General features: G+C 44.7%; 1 protein-coding gene across 1 annotated transcript in view; it reads right to left on the bottom strand.

Annotated features, from left to right (window-relative positions):
- Positions 1 to 472: 472 nt before the first annotated feature.
- Positions 473 to 23,912, bottom strand: part of LOC106609045 (uncharacterized) — a 35,285-nt gene continuing 11,845 nt past the window's right edge. Inside the window, exons 3-13 of the mRNA XM_014207387.3 lie at positions 15,066 to 18,168; positions 14,373 to 14,446; positions 13,082 to 13,894; positions 10,594 to 10,832; positions 10,303 to 10,493; positions 9,755 to 9,987; positions 9,373 to 9,508; positions 3,706 to 3,807; positions 2,618 to 2,788; positions 2,394 to 2,522; positions 473 to 2,219 (exon numbers count right to left, since the gene is read on the bottom strand). Of these exons, the coding sequence (XP_014062862.3) occupies positions 2,061 to 2,219; positions 2,394 to 2,522; positions 2,618 to 2,788; positions 3,706 to 3,807; positions 9,373 to 9,508; positions 9,755 to 9,987; positions 10,303 to 10,493; positions 10,594 to 10,832; positions 13,082 to 13,894; positions 14,373 to 14,446; positions 15,066 to 18,168 (5,350 nt within the window). The 3' untranslated portion in view covers positions 473 to 2,060. The remainder of the gene's footprint in view (positions 2,220 to 2,393; positions 2,523 to 2,617; positions 2,789 to 3,705; positions 3,808 to 9,372; positions 9,509 to 9,754; positions 9,988 to 10,302; positions 10,494 to 10,593; positions 10,833 to 13,081; positions 13,895 to 14,372; positions 14,447 to 15,065; positions 18,169 to 23,912) is intronic.

Below are 23,912 nucleotides of genomic sequence, written 5' to 3' on the forward strand. Positions count from 1 at the left end.
CTCTCTCAATTTCGGGACATATTACTGTAATAGGATTATATGTAATTATAGAATTGGATAGAGAGCTTTTCTTTGCAATAATGTTTTATGTGACAGCATGGGCAGCTTTTTGGCACATGCACCTCCATTTCTATGTTTTTGGTCAAACAGCCAATAATATATATAAATGAGAAGTTATGTCATTTATATATATATATATATATATATATATATATATATATATATATATATATATATATATATATATATATATATATATATATATACATGTCATATGGCATATATACGTCATATGGCAAAGTTCATCCTAATACAATACGTGCCCAAAACAATTCCTCAAAAATGTAATAAAAACGAAGTATTTTTTTGCCATATGACGTATATATGCCATATGACGTATATATATAAATGACATAACTTCTCATGACATATTTACACTACAATGATGGATTCCAGTTATAACACATGAATATCACTTCTATACACAACATTTAATATACACAATAATAATGAATGCATATACACACTGTAAGACAGTAATTTTAGGGCTCCGGGGTGACATTTCCTAGGATCAGCTTCCCCTCCCCCTATTTTAACCTTAACAATTAGTGTGGAAAATGCAAAACTGACCCAGGATCAGTGTCTAGGGGAAACTTCACCCTACACCAATATACACAATCTAAGGCATGGTGTGGTAGTGTTAAGGTAGTGTGGTAGTGTTAAGGAGGTGTCAATGCAGTGATGTGATGCAGTTATGGAGTATAGGGTTTTCCAGGGCCCAAATCTGTTTGCGCTCTTGGCAAACTCCATCGCTGTCATTGTCTGGCATGACAATAAGCGTTAAGGAGTTAGCATGATAGCACAAACAGACTGGCACTCAGGCTAGTATAGTGTTAAATGAGAGTGGAGAGAAGCAGCTGTCTCGCTCCATTTCTGGACATATTACTGTAATAGGATTATATGCAATCATAGAATTGGATAGAGGGCTTTTCTTTGCAATAATGTTTTATGTGATAGGATGGGCAGCTTTTTGGCACATGCACCTTCTATCCATTTCTATGTATTCAATGCACTCCCTAACAGTTTCATGAAAATACTCTCGTCTAGCACCCCAAATGCTCCCTGTCAGTATTGCTCAACAGAGTAATAAATAAATAAATACATTCTCCAGTCTTGTTCAGTAACACACACACTAAACAACAACTTATTCTTTGGCCTCATTTTGTAGTGCATGGAGTATGCGATTGTGAGGTTACAGTTGATAAGTGAAAGATAGTTGTTACTCTTGGGTGCACCAGTGTGTCTAACACCAAAGAGTAGGTGTGTATTTCTTAATGGACAAATACTGCCAAGTGCAGCCTTAATGCATTCTCTTGTGGGGTTTTAATGGCCACCTCTGTTTAACACAGTGTAGATGTTGGTGTCAGGAAAAGGACTGGAGTGTTTTAGGAAGTAGTGCCCATATCCCATCCCCAACTCTAACCCCATCCCTATTTACCCAACTCTAGGGCCTCCATGTGTGGGTTGGCTGTCTCCCTACAGTTCCCATACTTCACGGACATCCCTCAGCCCTACCCCTAAACTCTACCATAGCTCTCCAGGCTCTCTGTAGGTTGGGTTGGTTCTCTCTCAATAGTGTCCATACCCCATCCCACATCCTAATGTACCCCACTCTAGGGTCTCCTTGTGTAGGTTGCCTGTCTCCCCATAGTTTCCATACCCCATAGACATTCCATGGCTCTCCCAATCCCTAGCCCCATTCCTAAGCCCATCTGCACAACAACAAAGAGGAAGTGAATCACTGGTTGAGGTAAGTTTCTCAAAAACAAGTGAAATCGCAAAAAAAGAGTCTGGAATAGAGAGTTGTTTTTTAAAAAGCAAAATTGACCTTTAAGTTAGGGTTAGTTCTCTCAATAGTGTACATACCCCATCAACATGGACATCCCCAACACAGACTCTCCCTTAAGGTTCTTAACTTCTCTAACTGTCCCTGTTCACTTTCTCTCAATAGTGTCGATACCCCATCCATCTGCCCAGCTTTCAGGTCTCTTGGTTGGGGTTTAGTAGTGCCCATATCCCATGGACATCCCTAATCCCATCCCTAGACTCTCCCGTAGCCCTCTTAGCTGCTCTTCTCCCAGCCTGATCTTGTCCTCCAGCTGCCTCTGTTCTACCAGCAATGCTGCCTTCATCTTGACGTAATGACTGTAGTCACGGTGCTGTGGATCAAGAAGATAAAGATGACTTTACTGCCCAATTGTACACATGGTCCAAGATACATTTTACTTCTGCTTTATCCCAACCCTTCAGAAAGACAAACACACCACACACAGAGGTTGGAAGTTGGAATGGTTGGAGCAGTGCGAAGACAGTGTGTGTGTGTGCGTGTGTACCTGTTCTGGGGAAAGGCATCGTCTTAGCACCCTTCCCACAACCTGCTCCCGTCGGTCTACATGTTCTTTGAGGTCCTGGGCCTCTGACAGCTGCACCAGGAGCTGGCGCTTCTTCTCCAGGAGGGGGAGCTATGGAGGGAGGGAGGGAGGGAGGGAGGGGTGAGACAGAGAACAGAATTTGTTTTAAGGTTGTACTTTTTCTTATTATTTCTTTCTTTCCTCACCCTCTCATAGTGTCCAGTCTCGGCCTCCAGGTTGTCCAGTGAGCTCTCAACCCTAAGTAGCCGTCCGGAGAGAGACAGAAGCAGACTGACCACCTTATCCATATCCCCGATAAACATCCTGAACTTATCCACCTCATTGGGCTTACAGAACGCTAGCACCAGGCTCTCAACCTAGAGGGGAGAAGAGGAGAGGAGGAGGAGAGTTAGATCTTATGGCCTTGGTCTGGGAGGTGACCAAGAACCCGATTGTCACTCTGACAGAGCTCCAGAGTTCCTCTGTTGAGATGGGAGAACCTTCCGGAAGGACAACCATCTCTCCATGGTAGTGTCCAGACAGAAGCCACTCCTCAGTAAAAGGCACATCACAGCCCACTTGTAGTTACCTAAAGGTTACCTAAAGGACTGTCAGACCATGAGAAACAAGAAACAAGATTCTCTGGTCTGATGAAACCAAGACTGAACTCCTTGGCCTGAATGCCAAGTGTCATGTTTGGAGGAAACCTGAAACCATCCCTACGGTGAAGCATTATGGTGGCAGCATCATGCTGTGGGGATCTTTAGGCATCAGGGACTGGGGGAGGAGTGGAGAGGCAGGAGAGGCTTCCGGACAAGTCTCTGAATGTATTGAGTGGCCCAGCCAGAGCCCGGACTTGAACCCGTTCGAACATCTCTGGAGAAACCTGAAAATAGCTGTGCAACAATGCTCCCCATCCAACCTGACAAAGCTTGAGAGGATCTGCATTGAAGAATGGGAGAAACTCCCCAAATATAGGTGTGCCAAGCTTGTAGCGTCATCCCTAAGAGTCTAGGCTATAATCGCTGCCAAATGTGCTTCAACAAGGTACTGAGTAAAGGGTCTGAATACTTAAGTAAATGTGATATTTTAGTTTTTTATTTTGAATAAATTAGCAAAAATATATATAAAAAAACTGTCATTTGTCAAGCTTTGTCATTATGGGGTAATGTGCGAAAAAAACAATTTAATTCATTTTAGAATAAGGCTGTAACGTAACAAAATGTGGAAAAAGTCAAGGGGTCTGATTACCTTCTGAATGCACTGTATATATGTGTGTGTGTACTATACACACCTCCTCTCCCAGCTGTGTGTTAGCCCGTATATCCTCCTGTAGACCTCTCTGTGCCTCTCTCAGAATTCCTAGCTTCTTACGTAGACTCTCCATCAACTGTCTCTGTAAAGGGGGGAGACAGGGGGAGGGGGAAACAGGGGGGGAAGAATGGAGAGAGGGAGTAAAGAAAGGGTAGGTAGAGAGTGTTACAGAGAGAAAACTAAGTTACCGTAATTTCCGGACTATTAAGCGCACCTGAATATAAGCCGCACCCACTGAATTAAAAAAATATATTATTTTGAACATAACCTGTTGGGGCTAGGGGGCAGTATTTGCACGGCCAGATAAAAAACGTACCCAATTTAATCTGGTTACTACTCCTGCCCAGTAACTAGAATATGCATATAATTATTGGCTTTGGATAGAAAACACCCTGAAGTTTCTAAAACTGTTTGAATGGTGTCTGTGAGTATAACAGAACTCATTTGGCAGGCCAAAACCTGAGAAGATTCCTTACAGGAAGTGGCCTGTCTGACAATTTCTTGCGCTCCTTGATCATCTCTAACAAATACAGGGGATCTCTGGCATGACGTGACACTTCCTACGGCTCCCATGGGCTCTCAGAAGGCGGGAAAAAGCTGAACGATGTAATTCCATCCCCAGGCTGAAACACATTAGCGCGTTTGGCAAGTGCTCTATCAGAGGGCCATTAGACTGAGGCTTGTGCATGAGGGGATAGCATGCTTTTACTTTCACTCTCTTTGTAATAAAAAACGATTTCCCGGTCGGAATATTATTGCTTTTTTACGAGAAAAATGGCATAAAAATAGATTTTAAACAGCGGTTGACATGCTTCGAAGTACGGTAATGGAATATTTAGACAGTTTTTGTCACGAAATGCGCCATGCTCGTCACCCTTATTTACCCTTTCGGATAGTGTCTTGAACGCACGAACAAAACGCCGCTATTTGGATATAACAATGGATTATTTGGGACCAAACCAACATTTGTTATTGAAGTAGAAGTCCTGGGTGTGCATTCTGACAAAGAACAGCAAAGGTAATAACATTTTTCTTATAGTAAATCTGACTACGGTGAGCGCTAAACTTGCTGGGTGTCTAAATAGCTAGCCCTGTGATGCCGGGCTATCTACTTAGAATATTGCAAAATGTGCTTTCACAGAAAAGCTATTTTAAAATCGGACATATCAAGTGCATAGAGGAGTTCTGTATCTATAATTCTAAAAATAATTGTTATGTTTTTTGTGAACGTTTATCGTGAGTAATTTAATAAATTCACCGGCAGTGTTCGGTCGGAATGCTAGTCACATGCTAGTCACATGCTAATGTAAAAAGCTGGTTTTTGATATAAATATGAACTTGATTGAACAAAACATGCATGTATTGTACACTGCTCAAAAAAATAAAGGGAACACTTAAACAACACAATGTAACTCCAATTCAATCACACTTCTGTGAAACCAAACTGTCCACTTAGGAAGCAACACTGATTGACAATAAATTTCACATGCTGTTGTGCAAATGGAATAGACAACAGGTGGAAATTATAGGCAATTAGCAAGACACCCCCAATAAAGGAGTGGTTCTGCAGGTGGGGACCACAGACCACTTCTCAGTTCCTATGCTTCCTGGCTGATGATTTGGTCACTTTTGAATGCTGGCGGTGCTTTCACTCTAGTGGTAGCATGAGACGGGGTCTACAACCCACACAAGTTGCTCAGGTAGTGCAGCTCATCCAGGATGGCACATCAATGCGAGCTGTGGCAAGAAGGTTTGCTGTGTCTGTCAGCGTAGTGTCCAGAGCATGGAGGCGCTACCAGGAGACAGGCCAGTACATCAGGAGACGTGGAGGAGGCCGTAGGAGGGCAACAACCCAGCAGCAGGATCGCTACCTCCGCCTTTGTGCAAGGAGGAGCAGGAGAAGCACTGCCAGAGCCCTGCAAAATGACCTCCAGCAGGCCACAAATGTGCATGTGTCTGCTCAAATGGTCAGAAACAGACTCCATGAGGGTGGTATGAGGGCCCGACGTCCACAGGTGGGGGTTGTGCTTACAGCCCAAAACCGTGCAGGACATTTGGCATTTGCCAGAGAACACCCAAGATTGGCAAATTCGCCACTGGCGCCCTGTGCTCTTCACAGATGAAAGCAGGTTCACACTGAGCACATGTGACAGACATGAGAGAGTCTGGAGACGCCGTGGAGAACGTTCTGCTGCCTGCAACATCCTCCAGCATGACCGGTTTGGCGGTGGGTCAGTCATGGTGTGGGGTGGCATTTCTTTGGGGGGCCGCACAGCCCTCCATGTGCTCGCCAGAGGTAGCCTGACTGCCATTAGGTACCGAGATGAGATCCTCAGACCCCTTGTGAGACCATATGCTGGTGCGGTTGGCCCTGGGTTCCTCCTAATGCAAGACAATGCTAGACCTCATGTGGCTGGAGTGTGTCAGCAGTTCCTGCAAGAGGAAGGCATTGATGCTATGGACTGGCCCGCCCGTTCCCCAGACCTGAATCCAATTGAGCACATCTGGGACATCATGTCTCGCTCCATCCACCAGCGCCACGTTGCACCACAGACTGTCTAGGAGTTGGCGGATGCTTTAGTCCAGGTCTGGGAGGAGATCCCTCAGGAGACCATCCGCCACCTCATCAGGAGCATGCCCAGGCGTTGTAGGGAGGTCATACAGGCACGTGGAGGCCACACACACTACTGAGCCTCATGTTGACTTGTTTTAAGGACATTACATCAAAGTTGGATCAGCCTGTAGTGTGGTTTTCCACTTTAATTTTGAGTGTGACTCCAAATCCAGACCTCCATGGGTTGATAAATTGGATTTCCATTGATTATTTTTGTGTGATTTTGTTGTCAGCACATTCAACTATGTAAAGAAAAAAGTATTTAATAAGATTATTTCTTTCATTCAGATCTAGGATGTGCTGTTTAAGTGTTCCCTTTATTTTTTTGAGCAGTATATAACATAATGTCCTAGGGTTGTCATCTGATGAAGATCATCAAAGGTTAGTGCTGCATGTTGCTGTGGTTTGGGTTTATGTGACATTATATGTAAGTATAAGTAAGTCGCTCTGGATAAGAGCGTCTGCTAAATGACTTAAATGTAAATGTAAATGTAAATATGCTAGCTTGAAAAATGGGTGTCTGATTATTTCTGTCTGGGTACTCTGCTGACATAATCTAATATTTTGCTTTCGTTGTAAAGCCTTTTTGAAATCGGACAGTGTGGTTAGATTAACCTGTTATGGCTAGGGGGCAGTATTTTCACGGCTGGATAAAAAACGTACCCGATTTAATCTGGTTACCACTCCTACCCAGTAACTAGAATATGCATATACTTATTACATATGGATAGAAAACACCCTAAAGTTTCTAAAACTGTTTGAATGGTGTTTCTGAGTATAACAGAACTCATTTGGCAGGCAAAAACCTGACAAGGTTTCATGCAGGAAGTGGCCTGTCTGACAAGGTGTCGTTCTTCTTGTCTCTGTTTATTGAAGAGTGAGGATCTTAGCTGTCCCGTGACACTTCCTACGGCTGCCATAGGGTCTCAGAAGGCGGTAAAAAGCTGAATCGTGGCTTTGCAGGCTCTGGCTGAAAAAAAGTAACGTGTTTGGGTAGTGGCTGGTTACAGTACTGTGAGACTCAGGCTCGTGCCCGCGTTGACCGAAAGCTTTGTTTACTTTCCTCTGTTTAGCTAAATGGACATTCCCGGTCGGAATATTATCGCTTTTTTACGAGAAAAATGGCATAAAAATGGATTTTAAACAGCGGTTGACATGCTTCGAAGTACGGTAATGGAATATTTAGAATTTTTTTGTCACGAATTGCGCCATGCGCACGACCCTTATTTACCCTTTCAGGTAGTGTCTGGAACACACGAACAAAATGCCGCAATTTGGATATAACGATGGATTATTTTGGACCAAACCAACATTTGTTATTGAAGTAGCAGTCCTGGGAGTGCATTCTGACGAAGACAACAAAAGGTAATCAAACTTTTGTAATAGTAAATCTGATATTGGTGAGTGCTAAACTTGCCGGGTGTCTAAATAGCTAGCCCTGTGATGCCGGGCTATGTACTTAGAATATTGTAAAATGTGCTTTCACCAAAAAGCTATTTTAAAATCGGACATATCGAGTGCATAGAGGAGTTCTGTATCTATAATTCTTAAAATAATTGTTATGCTTTTTGTGAACGTTTATCGTGAGTAATTTAGTAAATTGTTAGCAAATTCCTCCGGAAGTTTGCGGGGGTTTTGCTAGTTCTGAACGTCACATGCTAATGTAAAAAGCTGTTTTTTGATATAAATATGAACTTCATTGAACAAAACATGCATGTATTGTATAACATAATGTCCTAGGTGTGTCATCTGATGAAGATCATCAAAGGTTAGTGCTGCATTTAGCTGTCTTCTGGGTTTTTGTGACATTATATGCTAGCTTGAAAAATGGGTGTCTGATTATTTCTGGCTTGGTACTCTGCTGACATAATCTAATGTTTTGCTTTCGTTGTAAAGCCTTTTTGAAATCGGACAGTGTGGTTAGATAAAGGAGAGTCTTGTCTTTAAAATGCTGTGAAATAGTCATATGTTTGAAAAATTGAAGTTTTTGTATTTTTGAGGAATTTGTAATTCGCGCCACGCCTATCATTGGATATTGGAGCAGGTGTTCCGCTAGCGGAACGTCTAGATGTAAGAGGTTAACGAGAGTCTTGTCTTTAAAATGGTGTAAAATAGTCATATGTTTGAAAAATTGAAGTTTTTGCATTTTTGAGGTATTTGAATATCGCGCCACGGGATTACACTGGCTGTTGAGTAGGTGGGACGCAAGCGTCCCACCTAGCCCATAGAGGATAAATAAGCCGCACATGTCTATAAGCTGCAGGTGCCTACCGGTACATTGAAACAAATGAACTTTACACAGGCTTTAACGAAACACGGCTTGTAACAAAAATAAATAGGCTTTAACGAAACACGGCTTGTAACAAAAAATAAAAAATTAGCAGTAAGCTTTATTTGTCTTTTTGCACTGAGTCAATTCCTCACGCTGCTGTTTCCAACGTCTTATCATCGACTCATTAAGACCAAGCTCCCGTGCAGCAGCTCTATTTCCTTTTTCAAACAGCCAGATCAATCGCCTTCAACTTGAAAGCTGCATCATATGCATTTCTCCGTGTCTTTGCCATGATGAGGGTGACAAAATGACTACCGTAGTCAGAATGATGGGAAGTTTGAGAGCGCTCGATTTATTCTAAACAGTAAGCAAAAAAGTTGTTTGACCTTAACCCGTTCGGCAATTTCATTGGTCTAATGAAAGCTTCATGCCACCAAAAAACTGAGCACGTCACAGAATGTGTTTTTTTGGAAGAAAAAAAATTGAAAGCGGGAAAAATCCATATATTGGCCGCGTCATTGTTTAAGCCGCGAGGTTCAAAGCTGGGAAAAAAGTTGCGGCTTATAGTCCGGAATTTACGGTACTGTCATCTTTGATCCTGTGTGTGTGTGTGTGTGTGTGTGTGTGTGTGTGTGTGTGTGTGTGTGTGTGTGTGTGTGTGTGTGTGTGTGTGTGTGTGTGTGTGTGTGTGTGTGTATGTTTAGTATACAAGCTAGGATTTATCATAAAAGAGTGTGCACGTGTGTTGTGTGTGTGTGTACCTTGTAAGACAGTTCCTCATCATCATCGTCAGTGTCTCTAGTGTCTGAGCAGTAGTCTTTCATCTGAGTGAGGAGCTGAGCTTTGGCTGCTGAGGTAGAGTAGTAGGACGAACAACTGGAGCTGGCACCAGAACGCCTGGATAAAGGAGGAGGACAGGAGAGGAAAGGAGAGAGGTAAGGATAGAGTTGATTAAATTCAGGATCTATGTAAAACAAAAAAAATATGTGCTAGATGAGATACCCCCCCCCCCCCCCGACAATGTTAAGTTATTTGTGGAATTTGAGAATCTAATGGAAAGTGCTACGTCAATCCACTTAATTGTGAATATTATGATATGTGTATACCATATAAATATGAAATACACATCACACATGCACTCACCTATCCAGGCTGTCTGTTTTGTGCTCCAGGTTGGGGCTACGGTAGGCCCCTCTCCAGCTCTCTGTGCCTGCCTCGCCCTCAATGCTCTGGGGAAACAGCTCCTCCATGAGTTCCTCTCTGGTCCTCATCCCCTGGTCCTCAATTTCTCCATCCAGAGACCCATTCTCCACTGTCATCCTACCCGCTGGCAAGGCCTCCTGATCAGGGAGCGTGTCGATGTCCGTCTCCAGCACCTGCAACAGAGGTAAGATTGTACCGGTAAGCTCACTCCACAGCTTAAATGCCTTGAGATGTCTCAACTCGTGTAGACCAATTGCTAGCTTTCTGGTGGTGCAACTGGCCAGTAAGTTGTCAAGCGTGTGGTCACGTTTGTTTGCAAAGCAGAGGTTCACTAGTTTGAGTCCAGTATAGTTATATAGGTTAGCATCAAGCTGCGGGGTAAAGGTTCCCCTAGGTACAGATCTAGCATTAGTTTCCCCTCCCCATATCCTGACCTTATGGGCAACTTCACCCTACGCCCTAGCAGCACAGTGAGGCATGTTACACACCGTGACGGGCAGGGCGAAACATTGTAGCTCTGTCCTGATTGGCTCTTCATCCTCTGGAAGCCCCTCCTCCTGGGAGTCGTCGATGTCCGTTTCCATGGGGATGTCCACTTCCTGTTCCAGGCTCTGGGCGGGGCTCGGGCCAAAATCGGATTCCGGTTCCAGTTCCAATAATTCTTGTTCCAATTCCGGCTCTGGAATGGGAATCAATCAATCAATCAATCATATTTTACGAAACCAATTTTTACAGCAGTTGTCACAAAGTGCTTTACAGAATTGTATGTCATTACTTACTGTTGTTATTGTTGTTGGGGTGATTCCGCAATCTTCTGTTCTGCTGTAACTGTTGTTGTTCATAGCCCATAGCGAAGTAGGACTCTGGTGAGATAACGCCATTCTCTATGGTGAGTTGACCTGAGACACTATGCACTCTGGGAGACGGAGTTCTCTCCCACTCAGCCCTGGCCCTCTGCTGTCTATGAGAGACAGGCTTCAATACAGCAGGACAATCTTGGTCAGCCATGTTCCACAACCTGCAGAGGGACATATAATATACAGTTAAACAGGTATGTGTTACATCATGCTAAGTGGAGGTGCTATAATATTAATAATAATAATTAAGAAAGGAAACACCACATGTACATTTAACCATTTATTAGAAAAGATAATGCACAGTCTTGGTTCTGCTCCTTCAGGGTAGCTGCCAGAGCGAAGCGTCATATGACGATAAAAATATACTGCTCAAAGAAATAAAGGGAACACTAAAATAACACATCCTAGATCTGAATGAATGAAATAATCTTATTAAATACTTTTTTTCTTTACATAGTTGAATGTGCTGAGAACAAAATCACACAAAAATAATCAATGGAAATCCAATTTATCAACCCATGGAGGTCTGGATTTGGAGTCACACTCAAAATTAAAGTGGAAAACCACACTACAGGCTGATCCAACTTTGATGTAATGTCCTTAAAACAAGTCAAAATGAGGCTCAGTAGTGTGTGTGGCCTCCACGTGCCTGTATGACCTCCCTACAACGCCTGGGCATGCTCCTGATGAGGTGGCGGATGGTCTCCTGAAGGATCTCCTCCCAGACCTGGACTAAAGCATCCGCCAACTCCTGGACAGTCTGTGGTGCAACGTGGCGTTGGTGGATGGAGCGAGACATGATGTCCCAGATGTGCTCAATTGGATTCAGGTCTGGGGAACGGGCGGGCCAGTCCATAGCATCAATGCCTTCCTCTTGCAGGAACTGCTGACAAACTCCAGCCACATGAGATCTAGCATTGTCTTGCATTAGGAGGAACCCAGGGCCAACCGCACCAGCATATGGTCTCACAAGGGGTCTGAGGATCTCATCTCGGTACCTAATGGCAGTCAGGCTACCTCTGGCGAGCACATGGAGGGCTGTGCGGCCCCCCAAAGAAATGCCACCCCACACCATGACTGACCCACCGCCAAACCGGTCATGCTGGAGGATGTTGCAGGCAGCAGAACGTTCTCCACGGCGTCTCCAGACTCTCTCATGTCTGTCACATGTGCTCAGTGTGAACCTGCTTTCATCTGTGAAGAGCACAGGGCGCCAGTGGCGAATTTGCCAATCTTGGTGTTCTCTGGCAAATGCCAAACGTCCTGCATGGTGTTGGGCTGTAAGCACAACCCCCACCTGTGGATGTCGGGCCCTCATACCACCCTCATGGAGTCTGTTTCTGACCGTTTGAGCAGACACATGCACATTTGTGGCCTGCTGGAGGTCATTTTGCAGGGCTCTGGCAGTGCTCCTCCTGCTCCTCCTTGCACAAAGGCGGAGGTAGCGGTCCTGCTGCTGGGTTGTTGCCCTCCTACGGCCTCCCCCACGTCTCCTGATGTACTGGCCTTTCTCCTGGTAGCGCCTCCATGCTCTGGACACTACGCTGACAGACACAGCAAACCTTCTTGCCGCAGCTCGCATTGATGTGCCATCCTGGATGAGCTGCACTACCTGAGCCACTTGTGTGGGTTGTAGACTCCGTCTCATGCTACCACTAGAGTGAAAGCACCGCCAGCATTCAAAAGTGACCAAATCATCAGCCAGGAAGCATAGGAACTGAGAAGTGATCTATGGTCACCACCTGCAGAACCACTCCTTTATTGGGGGTGTCTTGCTAATTGCCTATAATTTCCACCTGTTATTCTATTCCATTTGCACAACAGCATGTGAAATTTATTGTCAATCAGTGTTGCTTCCTAAGTGGACAGTTTGATTTCACAGAAGTGTGATTGACTTGGAGTTACATTGTGTTGTTTAAGTGTTCCCTTTATTTTTTTGAGCAGTGTATATCTATAGGCAGTGAGCACAATATGCAATGTCAAATCCCCTGAAGGAAGAAACACAGAACCCAGACAGGTGGATGCTGGGGGTGGTGGTGGGATAGAAACAGCAAGCATAGCGAGTAACAGCTAGTTACAGCACCAACGGCAGCAAGAGACAGCAGCACATGACATCCGGCATTGAGGAAGCATGTGTACAACTGGTCAACTTAAATAGACCGCATGTAAGTAGTGTAAATCAAATTGGTGCAATGTCCGCTGATGCAATCAGCTGACGCCACCAGATTCGGGCTTCCCTTCTGAACTGGCTCCGCTTTATTAATAATAATAATAATATTATAAGATGTATAAATGGCTCTGACTACATAGTGTTTCACATGCAGAAACCCACATATAGACACTCTGTAGAGTAGTGAGTAGTATAAGTGCTGATACACTTGTGTGTCATGCGTCTAAGTCTCTATCTCACCTGACACAGCTTTCTGATGGCGGCAGTGTGTCGTTGTAGCGAGGGGGAGTGTCTTTATCTCTTTGGGGCGGGGCCACCGGCCGGAAGGCCGTGTGTGTGAACCCTGGACTTGGCGGAGCCTGGGAAAAGCGCCATTCCTGGACTTGGCATCTGATGCAGCGCTGGCACCCCTCTAGCTCCTCCCTCTGGGGCGGGAGGCTGTAGGAGCGCTGACGCGTCATTTCACTCTTTTCAGGGTGACAGGGGTGAGATGAAGGGCGAGAGGTGGGACCCTCTGGTGGTATGAGAGGGAGAGGAGGGGGGGTGGGGTTTACCAATGGATGGACGGATGAAGAAACAGAGGTGGAGAAGAGAGGAGAGGTGAAGAGGGTGTGGTGAGAGGCTCTCCTGCGGTGGAACTGCTCCCATTTGGGGGGAGGTGGCCTCGGAGGGGGTAGAGTCTTATTTTTGTTAGCCGCTCCCCTAATTCCTCCCACTCCCATTCTTCCCCCTTCGATCCCGCCTCCCTCCTCCAGCTCGGACAGTGGTGTCACCATAGCAACCGAGGGTGAAGTACGGCGGTAGGTGGAGCCAAAGTGTAGATCGTTCTCGGACATGGCCCTGCTTCGTAGTAGTGATGAAGATGAATATGATGTGGGGTTAACCACCATAGACATCTGGTGATGGTCCTCCTCGTCCATACTACAGGCAGACAGCAAGCCATTCCAACAACCCCCACTTTGGGAGACTTGCTGGTGGTGGTAGTCAGGTGTTACTGTTATGGCACAATTTGGTGGCCCGGTGGATGAATCACGTCTGTACCGGGGGTAGTCCCTGAGAGAGGGATAGAGAAGGGGGGGGGGGGGGAGCAAGAAAGAGAACAATCAGGCCAAAGAGGAAGTCTACTGGGACCCATTATTTATTTCATTGTCTATTTATTTTTGTTTCTTTCTCTTAAAGCAGAGTGTCGAGACAGATGCAGCGTCCCAAAGGGTACCATATATTTTACATAGTGCACTACTTTTGACCAGAACCCACAGAGCGAGAGAGAGAGAGAGAGAGAGAGAGAGAGGGAGAGAGAGAGCGAGAGCAATCAGGCCAAAAAGGAACTCTACTGAGACCCATTCTTTATTTCTTTGTCTATTTCTTTTTTCGTTTCTTTCTCTAAAAGCGGAGTGTAGAGACCGATACTGCGTCCCAAATGGTACCCTATATTTTACATAGTGCACTACTTTTGACCAGAGCCCACAGGGAATAGGTTGCCATTTGGGGGGGGGACACAGAGACAGGAGGTGGACAGGAAATGACATACCTCTCGGTCAGGCTGAACTTCCTGTTGATCTGTGTCTGTTCCCACGGTAATGGTCGAGATGCAGCAGGATACGCCTGTGGAACACATCGGCCAAGTTATTCACAGGAGGACAGGGAGAGAAGCAGGAATGTCACTTGCTCGCCCAAGGATACGCTTTAAAGAATAATGCTCGTTGACACCAACGCTCATTTCCTACTTTAAAAAGTTATATAAGTGATGATAATGTGGGAAATATAAGCTTCTGGAACAAAAAGGAGGAACTATTAGAACAATGGAACCCTTTTAGAACCTTTGAATGTGTAAAATATGAAACCTTTTTCCAAAACTCAACTTGGGAGGACAGACATCTATCTGAGTGACAAGAGGTAAATAATAAAATGCACTATTCAGTTCCCATCTCAATGACTGGAATCAGTTGATTAAAAACCCCTCTAGTGTGTGTGTGTCTTTATATCCTCTTGTATTGGCCAACCATCCTCCTCCCTTAGGGTGCTTTAGGCAAGGCCAAGCAAGCTTCAAGATATTACATCCTCATTCAGATCTGGACCCATTAAACACTGTTCAATATCTCCAGATACTGTATAAAACCTTGACGTTGAACCAAAGGCCTTAATCTGAAATCAACCTGTGCGTGTGTGTGTGCACGTGTGTGTGAGTGTGTCTAGGTATTGTGTAACAGTAACCTATACTTGCCTCTGTTGGTGTGTAGCTCTGTGGTGGATACCTCTGGTGAAGAGCCTGGTTATCCTGGAGGAGAGCGGTGTTGACCGGGTGGAAGGCTGAACAAGGGGCCTCGTTCTGGGTTTGGGGATGGGAGTAGGAGTGGGGCTGGGGGTAGGCATGGGGTTGGGATTGACTGGCAAAGAGATCCTGAGCTGAACTGAGTGACTTTCTCTCCCTCTCTCTTTTCCTCTCTCTCTCACTTTGTCTCTCTTTCTCCATCTCACTATCTTGTTCCCTCTCTATCTCCCTTTCTCTCTCCATCTCCAGCTCTCTCAGTCTAGCCCTTTCCTCTCTTTGTCTCTCTTCCTCCCTTTCCCGCTCAAGTGCCATTTCCCTCTCTCTGGCCCTCTCATCTCTTTCCCTCTCCCTTACCATTTCCTCCCTCTCCAACAACCTCTCCCTCTCTGTCGCCCTCTCCTCCCTTTCCCTCTCCCTCTCTCTTTCTCTTTCCTCCCTTTCCATCTCCCTTTCTTTTTCCCTCTCCTCTCTCTCCCTCTCCTTTTCTCTCTCCCTGTTCCCACTAACCGATTGTCTCCGGGCCTCCATGGTACTAATCAAAAGGGGACTTTCTCGCTCGAATCCACCCTGGTAGGAGTACCTCCTCTGGGCTTGTCCCTGTCCATAGCCCCCTCCTTGGTTCTCCAGCATCGACAGATGAGGCTGCCTCTCATGTCTATCTGGCCTCTGCCGTCGACTCGTCAAACCTGGCAAATTTGACACCAATATACTCCTGCTTGTCTCCTCAAAGAACTTACAGCGGTCCGCAAAAGGTAGAATATCAGACTCCTCAGTGTGGGAAGAACAAGTGTTGGAAGAAGAAGAGGAGGCGGAGGATGCCCTCCCTCGTCCTGACACCCCCAAGGCCACTCCGACCCTCTCCCCCCGTCGGTTAGTGCCAATTTCTGGTTGGAGTTTATGTTCGGGTGTCCATCTCCATCGGCGGGACTTGCCGGCTGGAGCTAGCTCCTCCACGACCTGGATACCCATACCGCAGCTGGGCAAGGTTGGGTCAGACTTCTGGGGTGTCCTGGATGAGTCTGTAGCTTGGTCTTGGTTCCCTGGTGGTTCAGGTTCTTTATCCCTGGGGGGTTGTAGAGCTGAAACTGTGGCTAGGGACAGCTGGTGGAGCTGGAGGGTGGAAGAAGAGGATAGTCTGTTCAGACCTCCAGGAGCTGGAGCTGAGAGGCTGATGTCGGAACAGGTGTATACGCCTTGGGAGCTGCTCTCCTTGGCAGGCGGATCCAGGTCCTCAGCCTCTTTCCTCTGGAGGTCCTTGATTTCCAGGGCTGGATCTTCTTCTTCCTCAACTGTCTCCCCGCTGTAGAGCAACCCTCCTGGGCCTTTACTCTTGGACAGCTGGGCCTTCTTGTGCTGGATCTCGTTACGGAGGTTCGTGGCGAAACGTTCGCTGCGACGGCGTGCCCGGGACGAACGGTGACTCCTGGGTTTCTTCATCAGCACCTCTCCTTCATTATCATCCCTTCTTCCTCCTCCTCCTCTAAGACTTCCCTCCAGTAGGCTGTCTACACTGGCTGCAGCACTGAGAGGCCCAAAGTCAGTCTCCCATACCCGCTCAGAGCTCACCTCTCCCTGCGTACAATTTCCAGAGGGCTCCCCTGGCCCTGGAACACTCACCGGCCTACCCCAGGGGTATTGGACCTGGATGGGGGAGAGGAGATTACCAGCAGCCGCCACCACCTCCCTACTCTCCCAAACCACCACACTCACCTCTCCTGCCTCCCCAATCCCATCAATGTCCACCAATCCTGGGGTAGAGCATGGACTCCTTCCTTCCCACTCCCACTGGTTCTGCTGGAGGAGAAGGAGGGAGGCGTCGTGACTCCCTATATCCCCTCCTAGGTCCTCCCTGGGGGGGTTAAGGGGGGAGTGAGACCACTTGGAGCTGGAGGGGGAGACGGAGCTATGGTCCGAAGGGTCACTGGAAAACTCTAGATGACGTAGCTGCGATAAGAGTTTCTCAGGGACGCTTTGTTTGTAGAGACCTGATGAGCAGTGCTTGTTCTGGGGGAGGAGGTGGTTGGCTTCACCTGAGGGGTCTGGATCTATGGAGCTGTCTGGAGGTAGGGAGCTGGAGCCGGGGATGGAGGAAGAGGAGCTTCTCTCTAGGGCAGGGAGGTGGAGGGAGTCTGGATGGATCTCCTGGATCTCTGAGTTCTTATTCACAAGGGAATCTTTTTTTTTGGAGATGAGGGTGTAGTATTGCTCCAAAGAATCTCCTTTAAAATTCCCAACCCCATTCCTTTTCCCATTTCCCATGTCTCCCTCTGCCTTTGACGCCTTGCAAGGAGCGGGATAGACGTTCCAGCTGGGAATAACTGGAACGCCAGGAACGTTCTGAGGATTGTCGTCATCGTCCTCGGCATGGCAACGGAAGAGGCTGGGAATTCCGACGGGGGCAGAGATGCATCGTTGATCTTTGACATCTGTAATCCCCAAGCGACCCTTCGTGGACCTAAAACTGTCCTTCCTGGTTGGGGGAAGGGGGGGAATTGAGGCCCCCCTCTTCCCTCCTCCTCCACCCCTCTCCTCTCTCCTCTCCTCTCTCCTCTCCTCTTCAAAACAGTACGAAGATGGTCTCTCCTTCGCTTCCGGCTGCCTCACTCTTGGCCTGGTCAGCGACCTCGACTTTGGTAGTAGGGCTGAGGTACCGGTCTCATCCTGGGCCTCGCCTGACTCCCTCCCCAGGGATGGTGCATTGCCACAGGCATAAACCCGGCAGGCGGGTCCCCCTGGCCCAAGGCTCCGGAGGATATTCTCCATAGAACAGGCCTCACCGGGCCTTAATGAGACAGTATTGTCTGACATATTAGAACTAGCTGAGAAAGAGCTATAAGCAGAGTCTCTTTTATTGTTGAATATAGCAGGGTCCACTGGTGAATTGTGGTAATCATAGTCTCTCTTATTGTTGAAGATGGCCGGGTCCACTGGGGAATTATGGGAATCGTAGTACACTTGGCTGCTAGGAGGGTCAAGGCTGTCCATGCTACCTAGGGAACTGCTTCTGTCTGTAGAGTAGTGTCTGGAGAGCTGGTTCCACTGGATAGACAGATCACTGTAAAGAGGTGGAGAGAGGGTGGGGGAGAGGGGGAGGGGAGGTCGGAGAGGAAGGGAGACAGAAATGAGTGATTACTCATTTCTGTTAAGTAAATAGTATTATCATCAATACAAGTCATATTTTGGTCCTTTAAACGACATATACCAGATGCTACATTATTTACATCTTAAGAAGTAGGCCTACTGAAGCTGAATCTCTTCTATATTTGCACTAGTCTAAATGGAAAGTAAGAGAAGCATAGGATATACTACTTGATTTCATCTGCTTTACTGTATTCCTATTCATAGATCTACATCTGCCATGTGTTTCTGAAGGATTTGTAAGGAAGAAAAGAAAAAGGAGCAGATTGAACGGTAGCTTCTTTAAGCAGTCAGGGATTACTGCTGCATCGTGGGTAGAGAGGGTGACAGGAAATGATGTCGTAACCAGAGGAAATTACATCCCCTCCCTCCCGAACGTTCCATCAGGGGAAAATAAAGAACATGACAGAAATAACTACTCTATGGTGAATTAGAGTGGGGACACAAAAGTGGACACACACAATCATAGTCATCAAATTGGACTCGAGTCAGACTGTCAGCCTTTGTTTGAGGTCTTGATTAGCTATTTAAGGGGTTGTTTAACGTTTATGGAACTTCTGACGGTACATCCCAAAGGAAGTCACACACAGACAGACACAGACATGCACACACACGCACGCACACACGCACACTCTGTTTATTAACTGTCTTCCCCTCTTTGTCCACATGTTCTGGGAGTTTACATGCCATTGTCCTGTTATGCAGAGAGAATATGTCTCATCAGACATTGCATTGTCTGTGTGTGTGTGTGTGTGTGTGTGTGTGTGTGTGTGTGTGTGTGTGTGTGTGTGTGTGTGTGGTGTGTGTGGCAATAAAGGTGAGGACTGCATAATTCTGAGAATTGCAGCACAAAGCGATTACAGCTTTACGTAAACTCAAGCCTATCTACGCCACTCAAAACCATTAGTGTGTGTGATACATAAATACTGGACTATCTAAGCCCGTTAACCTGTTAGGGCTAGGGGGCAGCATTTGCACGTCTGGATAAAAAAAATGTACCCGATTTAATCTGGTTACTAATCCTACCCAGTAACTAGAATATGCATATACTTATTATATATGGATAGAAAACACTCTAAAGTTTCTAAAACTGTTTGAATGGTGTCTGTGAGTATAACAGAACTCATTTGGCAGGCAAAACCCTGAGACATTTTCTGACAGGAAGTGGATACCTGATGTGTTGTATTGACTTTAAACCTATCCCATTGAAAAACACAGGGGCTGAGGAATATTTTGGCACTTCCTATTGCTTCCACTAGATGTCCCCAGCCTTTACAAAGTGTTTTGAGTCTTCTGGAGGGAGATCTGACCGAACAAGAGCCATGGAACGATGATGTCCCATTAGACACCTGGCGCGCGAGTTCATGTTGGGTACCCTCGTTCCAATACGTTATAAAAGAGTATGCATTCGTCCACCTTGAATATTATTCATGTTCTGGTTAAAAAAGGCCCTAATGATTTATGCTATACAACGTTTGACATGTTTGAACGAACGTAAATATATTTTTTCCCCTCGTTCATGACGAGAAGTCCGGCTGGCTTAGATCATGTGCTAACAAGACGGAGATTTTTGGACATAAATGATGAGCTTTTTTGAACAAAACTACATTCGTTATGGACCTGTGATACCTGGAAGTGACATCTGATGAAGAGAATCAAAGGTAATGGATTATTTACATAGTATTTTCGATTTTAGATCTCCCCAACATGACGTCTAGTCTGTATCGCAACGCGTATTTTTCTGGGCGCAGTGCTCAGATTATTGCAAAGTGTGATTTCCCAGTAAGGTTATTTTTAAATCTGGCAAGTTGATTGCGTTCAAGAGATGTAAATCTATAATTCTTTAAATGACAATATAATATTTTACCAATGTTTTCTAATTTTAATTATTTAATTTGTGACGCTGACTTGACTGACGGTTATTGGAGGGAAACGATTTCCTCAACATCAATGCCATAGTAAAACGCTGTTTTTGGATATAAATATGAACATGATAGAACTAAAAATGCATGCATTGTCTAACATAATGTCCTAGGAGTGTCATCTGATGGAGATTGTAAAAGGTTAGTGCATCATTTTAGCTGGTTTTATGGTTTTGGTGACCCTGTCTTTGACTTGACAAAACATTACACACAACTCTTGTAAATGTACTGTCCTAACATACTCTAAATTTATGCTTTCGCCGTAAAACCTTTTTGAAATCGTAAAACGTGGTTAGATTAAGGAGATGTTTATCTTTCAAAGGGTGTAAAATAGTTGTATGTTTGAAAAATTTGAATTTTGACATTTATTTGGATTCAAATTTGCCGCTCTTGAAATGCACCTGCTGTTGATGGAGTGCACAACGGGTGGCACGCTAGCGTCCCACCTAGCCTATAGAGGTTAAAACTAGAGGTCAACCGATTATGATTTTTCAACGCCGATACCGATTATTAGAGGACCCAAAAAAAGTCGATGCCGATTAATCGGCTGATTTATTATTTTTTTTTATAATGACAATTACAACAATACTGAATGATGTCACGGCTGTTGAAAGGAGGAGACCAAAGTGCAGCGTGTGTGTCCTTCCACATTTTTATTTATACTGTGAAACTATGCAATATATATAAATACACTGAAATGAAAAAACAACAAACCGTGACGCAGAGTTGAACACATACACAACTCAAAATTAATCACCCACAAAACCCAGGTGGAAAAAACCCCTATGATCTCCAATTAGAGACAACGAGGACCAGCTGCCTCTAATTGGAGATCATCCCAAACAAAACCCCAACATAGAAATACAAAACTAGAACCTAAACATAGAAATAGAAAACATAGGGAAAAAAACCTGTCACGCCCTGGCCTACTCTACCATAGAAAATAACATATTTCTATGGTCAGGACATGACAAATGCACACTTTTATTTTAACTTAATATAATACATCAATAAAATCAATTTAGCCTCAAATAAATAATGAAACATGTTCAATTTGGTTTAAATAATGCAAAAACAAAGTGTTGGAGAAGAACGTAAAAGTGCAATATGTGCCATGTAAAAAAGCTAACGTCTAAGTTTCTTGCTCAGAACATGAGAACATATTGAAAGCTGGTGGTTCCTTTTAACCTGTTGGGTCTAGGGGGCAGCATTTGCACGTCTGGATAAAAAAAATGTACCCGATTTAATCTGGTTACTAATCCTACCCAGTAACTAGAATATGCATATACTTATTATATATGGATAGAAAACACTCTAAAGTTTCCAAAACTGTTTGAATGGTGTCTGTGAGTATAACAGAACTCATTTGGCAGGCAAAACCCTGAGACATTTTCTGACAGGAAGTGGATACCTGATGTGTTGTATTGACTTTAAACCTATCCCATTGAAAAACACAGGGGTTTAGGAATATTTTGGCACTTCCGATTGCTGCCACTAGATGTCACCAGCCTTTACAAAGTGTTTTGAGTCTTCTGGAGGGAGATCTGACCGAACAAGAGCCATGGAACGGTGATGTCCCATTAGACACCTGGCGCGCTACTTCATGTTGGGTACCCTCGTTCCAATACGTTATAAAAGACTATGCATTCGTCCACCTTGAATATTATTCATGTTCTGGTTAAAAAAGGCCCTAATGATTTATGCTATACAACGTTTGACATGTTTGAACGAACGGAAATATATTTTTTCCCCTCGTTCATGACGAGAAGTCCGGCTGGCTTACATCATGTGCTAACGAGACGGAGATTTTTGGACATAAATGATGAGCTTTTTTGAACAAAACTACATTCGTTATGGACCTGTGATACCTGGAAGTGACATCTGATGAAGAGAATCAAAGGTAATGGATTATTTACATAGTATTTTCGATTTTAGATCTCCCCAACATGACGTCTAGTCTGTATCGCAACGCGTATTTTTCTGGGCACAGTGCTCAGATTATTGCAAAGTGTGATTTCCCAGTAAGGTTATTTTTAAATCTGGCAAGTTGATTGCGTTCAAAAGATGTAAATCTATAATTCTTTAAATGACAATATAATATTTTACCAATGTTTTCTAATTTTAATTATTTAATTTGTGACGCTGACTTGACTGCCGGTTATTGGAGGGAAACGATTTCCTCAACATCAATGCCATAGTAAAGCGCTGTTTTTGGATATAAATATCAACTTGATAGAACTAAAAATGCATGCATTGTCTAACATAATGTCCTAGGAGTGTCATCTGATGGAGATTGTAAAAGGTTAGTGTATCATTTTAGCTGGTTTTATGGTTTTGGTGACCCTGTCTTTGACTTGACAAAACATTACACACAACTCTTGTAAATGTACTGTCCTAACATACTCTAAATTTATGCTTTCGCCGTAAAACCTTTTTGAAATCGTAAAACGTGGTTAGATTAAGGAGATGTTTATCTTTCAAATGGTGTAACATAGTTGTATTTTTGAAAAATTTGAATTTTGACATTTATTTTGGATTCAAATTTGCCGCTCTTGAAATGCACCTGCTGTTGATGGAGTGCACCACGGGTGGCACGCTAGCGTCCCACCTAGCCCCAAGAGGTTAACATGAGTCTTCAATATTCCCAGGTAAAACGTTTTAGGTTGCAGTTATTATAGGAATTATAGGACCATTTCTCTCTATACCATTTGTATTTCATATACCTTTGACTATTGGATGTTCTTATAGGCACTTTAGTATTACCAGTGTAACAGCATAGCTTCCGTCCCTCTCCTCGCCCCTACCTGTGCTCGAACCAGGAACACATCGAAAACAGCCACCCTTGAAGCATCATTATCCATTGCTCCACAAATGCCGCGGCCATTGCAGGGCAAGGGGAACAACTACTTCAAGGTCTCAGAGCGAGTACCGTCACCGATTGAAACACTATTAGAGCGCACCCCGCTAACTAGCTAGCCATTTCACATCGGTTACGCCAGCCTAATCTTGGGAGTTGATAGGCTTGAAGTCATAAACAGCTCAATGCTTGAAGCACAACGCAGTGCTGCTGGCAAACGCACGAAAGTGCTGTTTGAATGAATGCTTACGAGCCTGCTGCTGCCTACCACCACTCAGTCAGACTGCTCTATCAAATATCAAATCATAGACTTAATTATAACCTAATAACACACAGAAATACAAGCCTTAGGTCATTAATATGGTCAAATCCGGAAACTATCATTTTGAAAACAAAACGTTTATTCTTTCAGTGAAATACGGAACCGTTCCATATTTTATCTAACGGGTGGCATCCCTAAGTCTAAATATTGTTGTTACATTGTACAACCTTCAATGGTATGTCATAATTATGTACAATTCTGGCATATTAATTACGGTCTTTGTTAGGAATAAATGGTCTTCACACAGTTCGCAATGAGCCAGGCGGCCCAAACTGCTGCATATACCCTGACTGCTTGCACGGAACGCAAGATAAGTGACACAATTTTCCTAGTTAAAAGAAAGTCATGTTAGCAGGCAATATTAACTAAATATGCAGGTTTAAAAATACATACTTGTGTATTGATTTTAAAGAAAGGCATTGATGTTTATGGTTAGGTACACATTGGTGCAACGACAGTGCTTTTTTCGCGAATGCGCTTAAATCATCACTTGTTTGGAGAAGTAGGCTGTGATTCAATGAGAAATTAACAGGCACCGCATCGATTATATGCAACGCAGG

Source organism: Salmo salar, chromosome 07, assembly GCF_965601325.2.
Source record: "Salmo salar chromosome 07, fSalSal1, whole genome shotgun sequence".
Taxonomy (NCBI): Eukaryota; Metazoa; Chordata; class Actinopteri; order Salmoniformes; family Salmonidae; genus Salmo; species Salmo salar.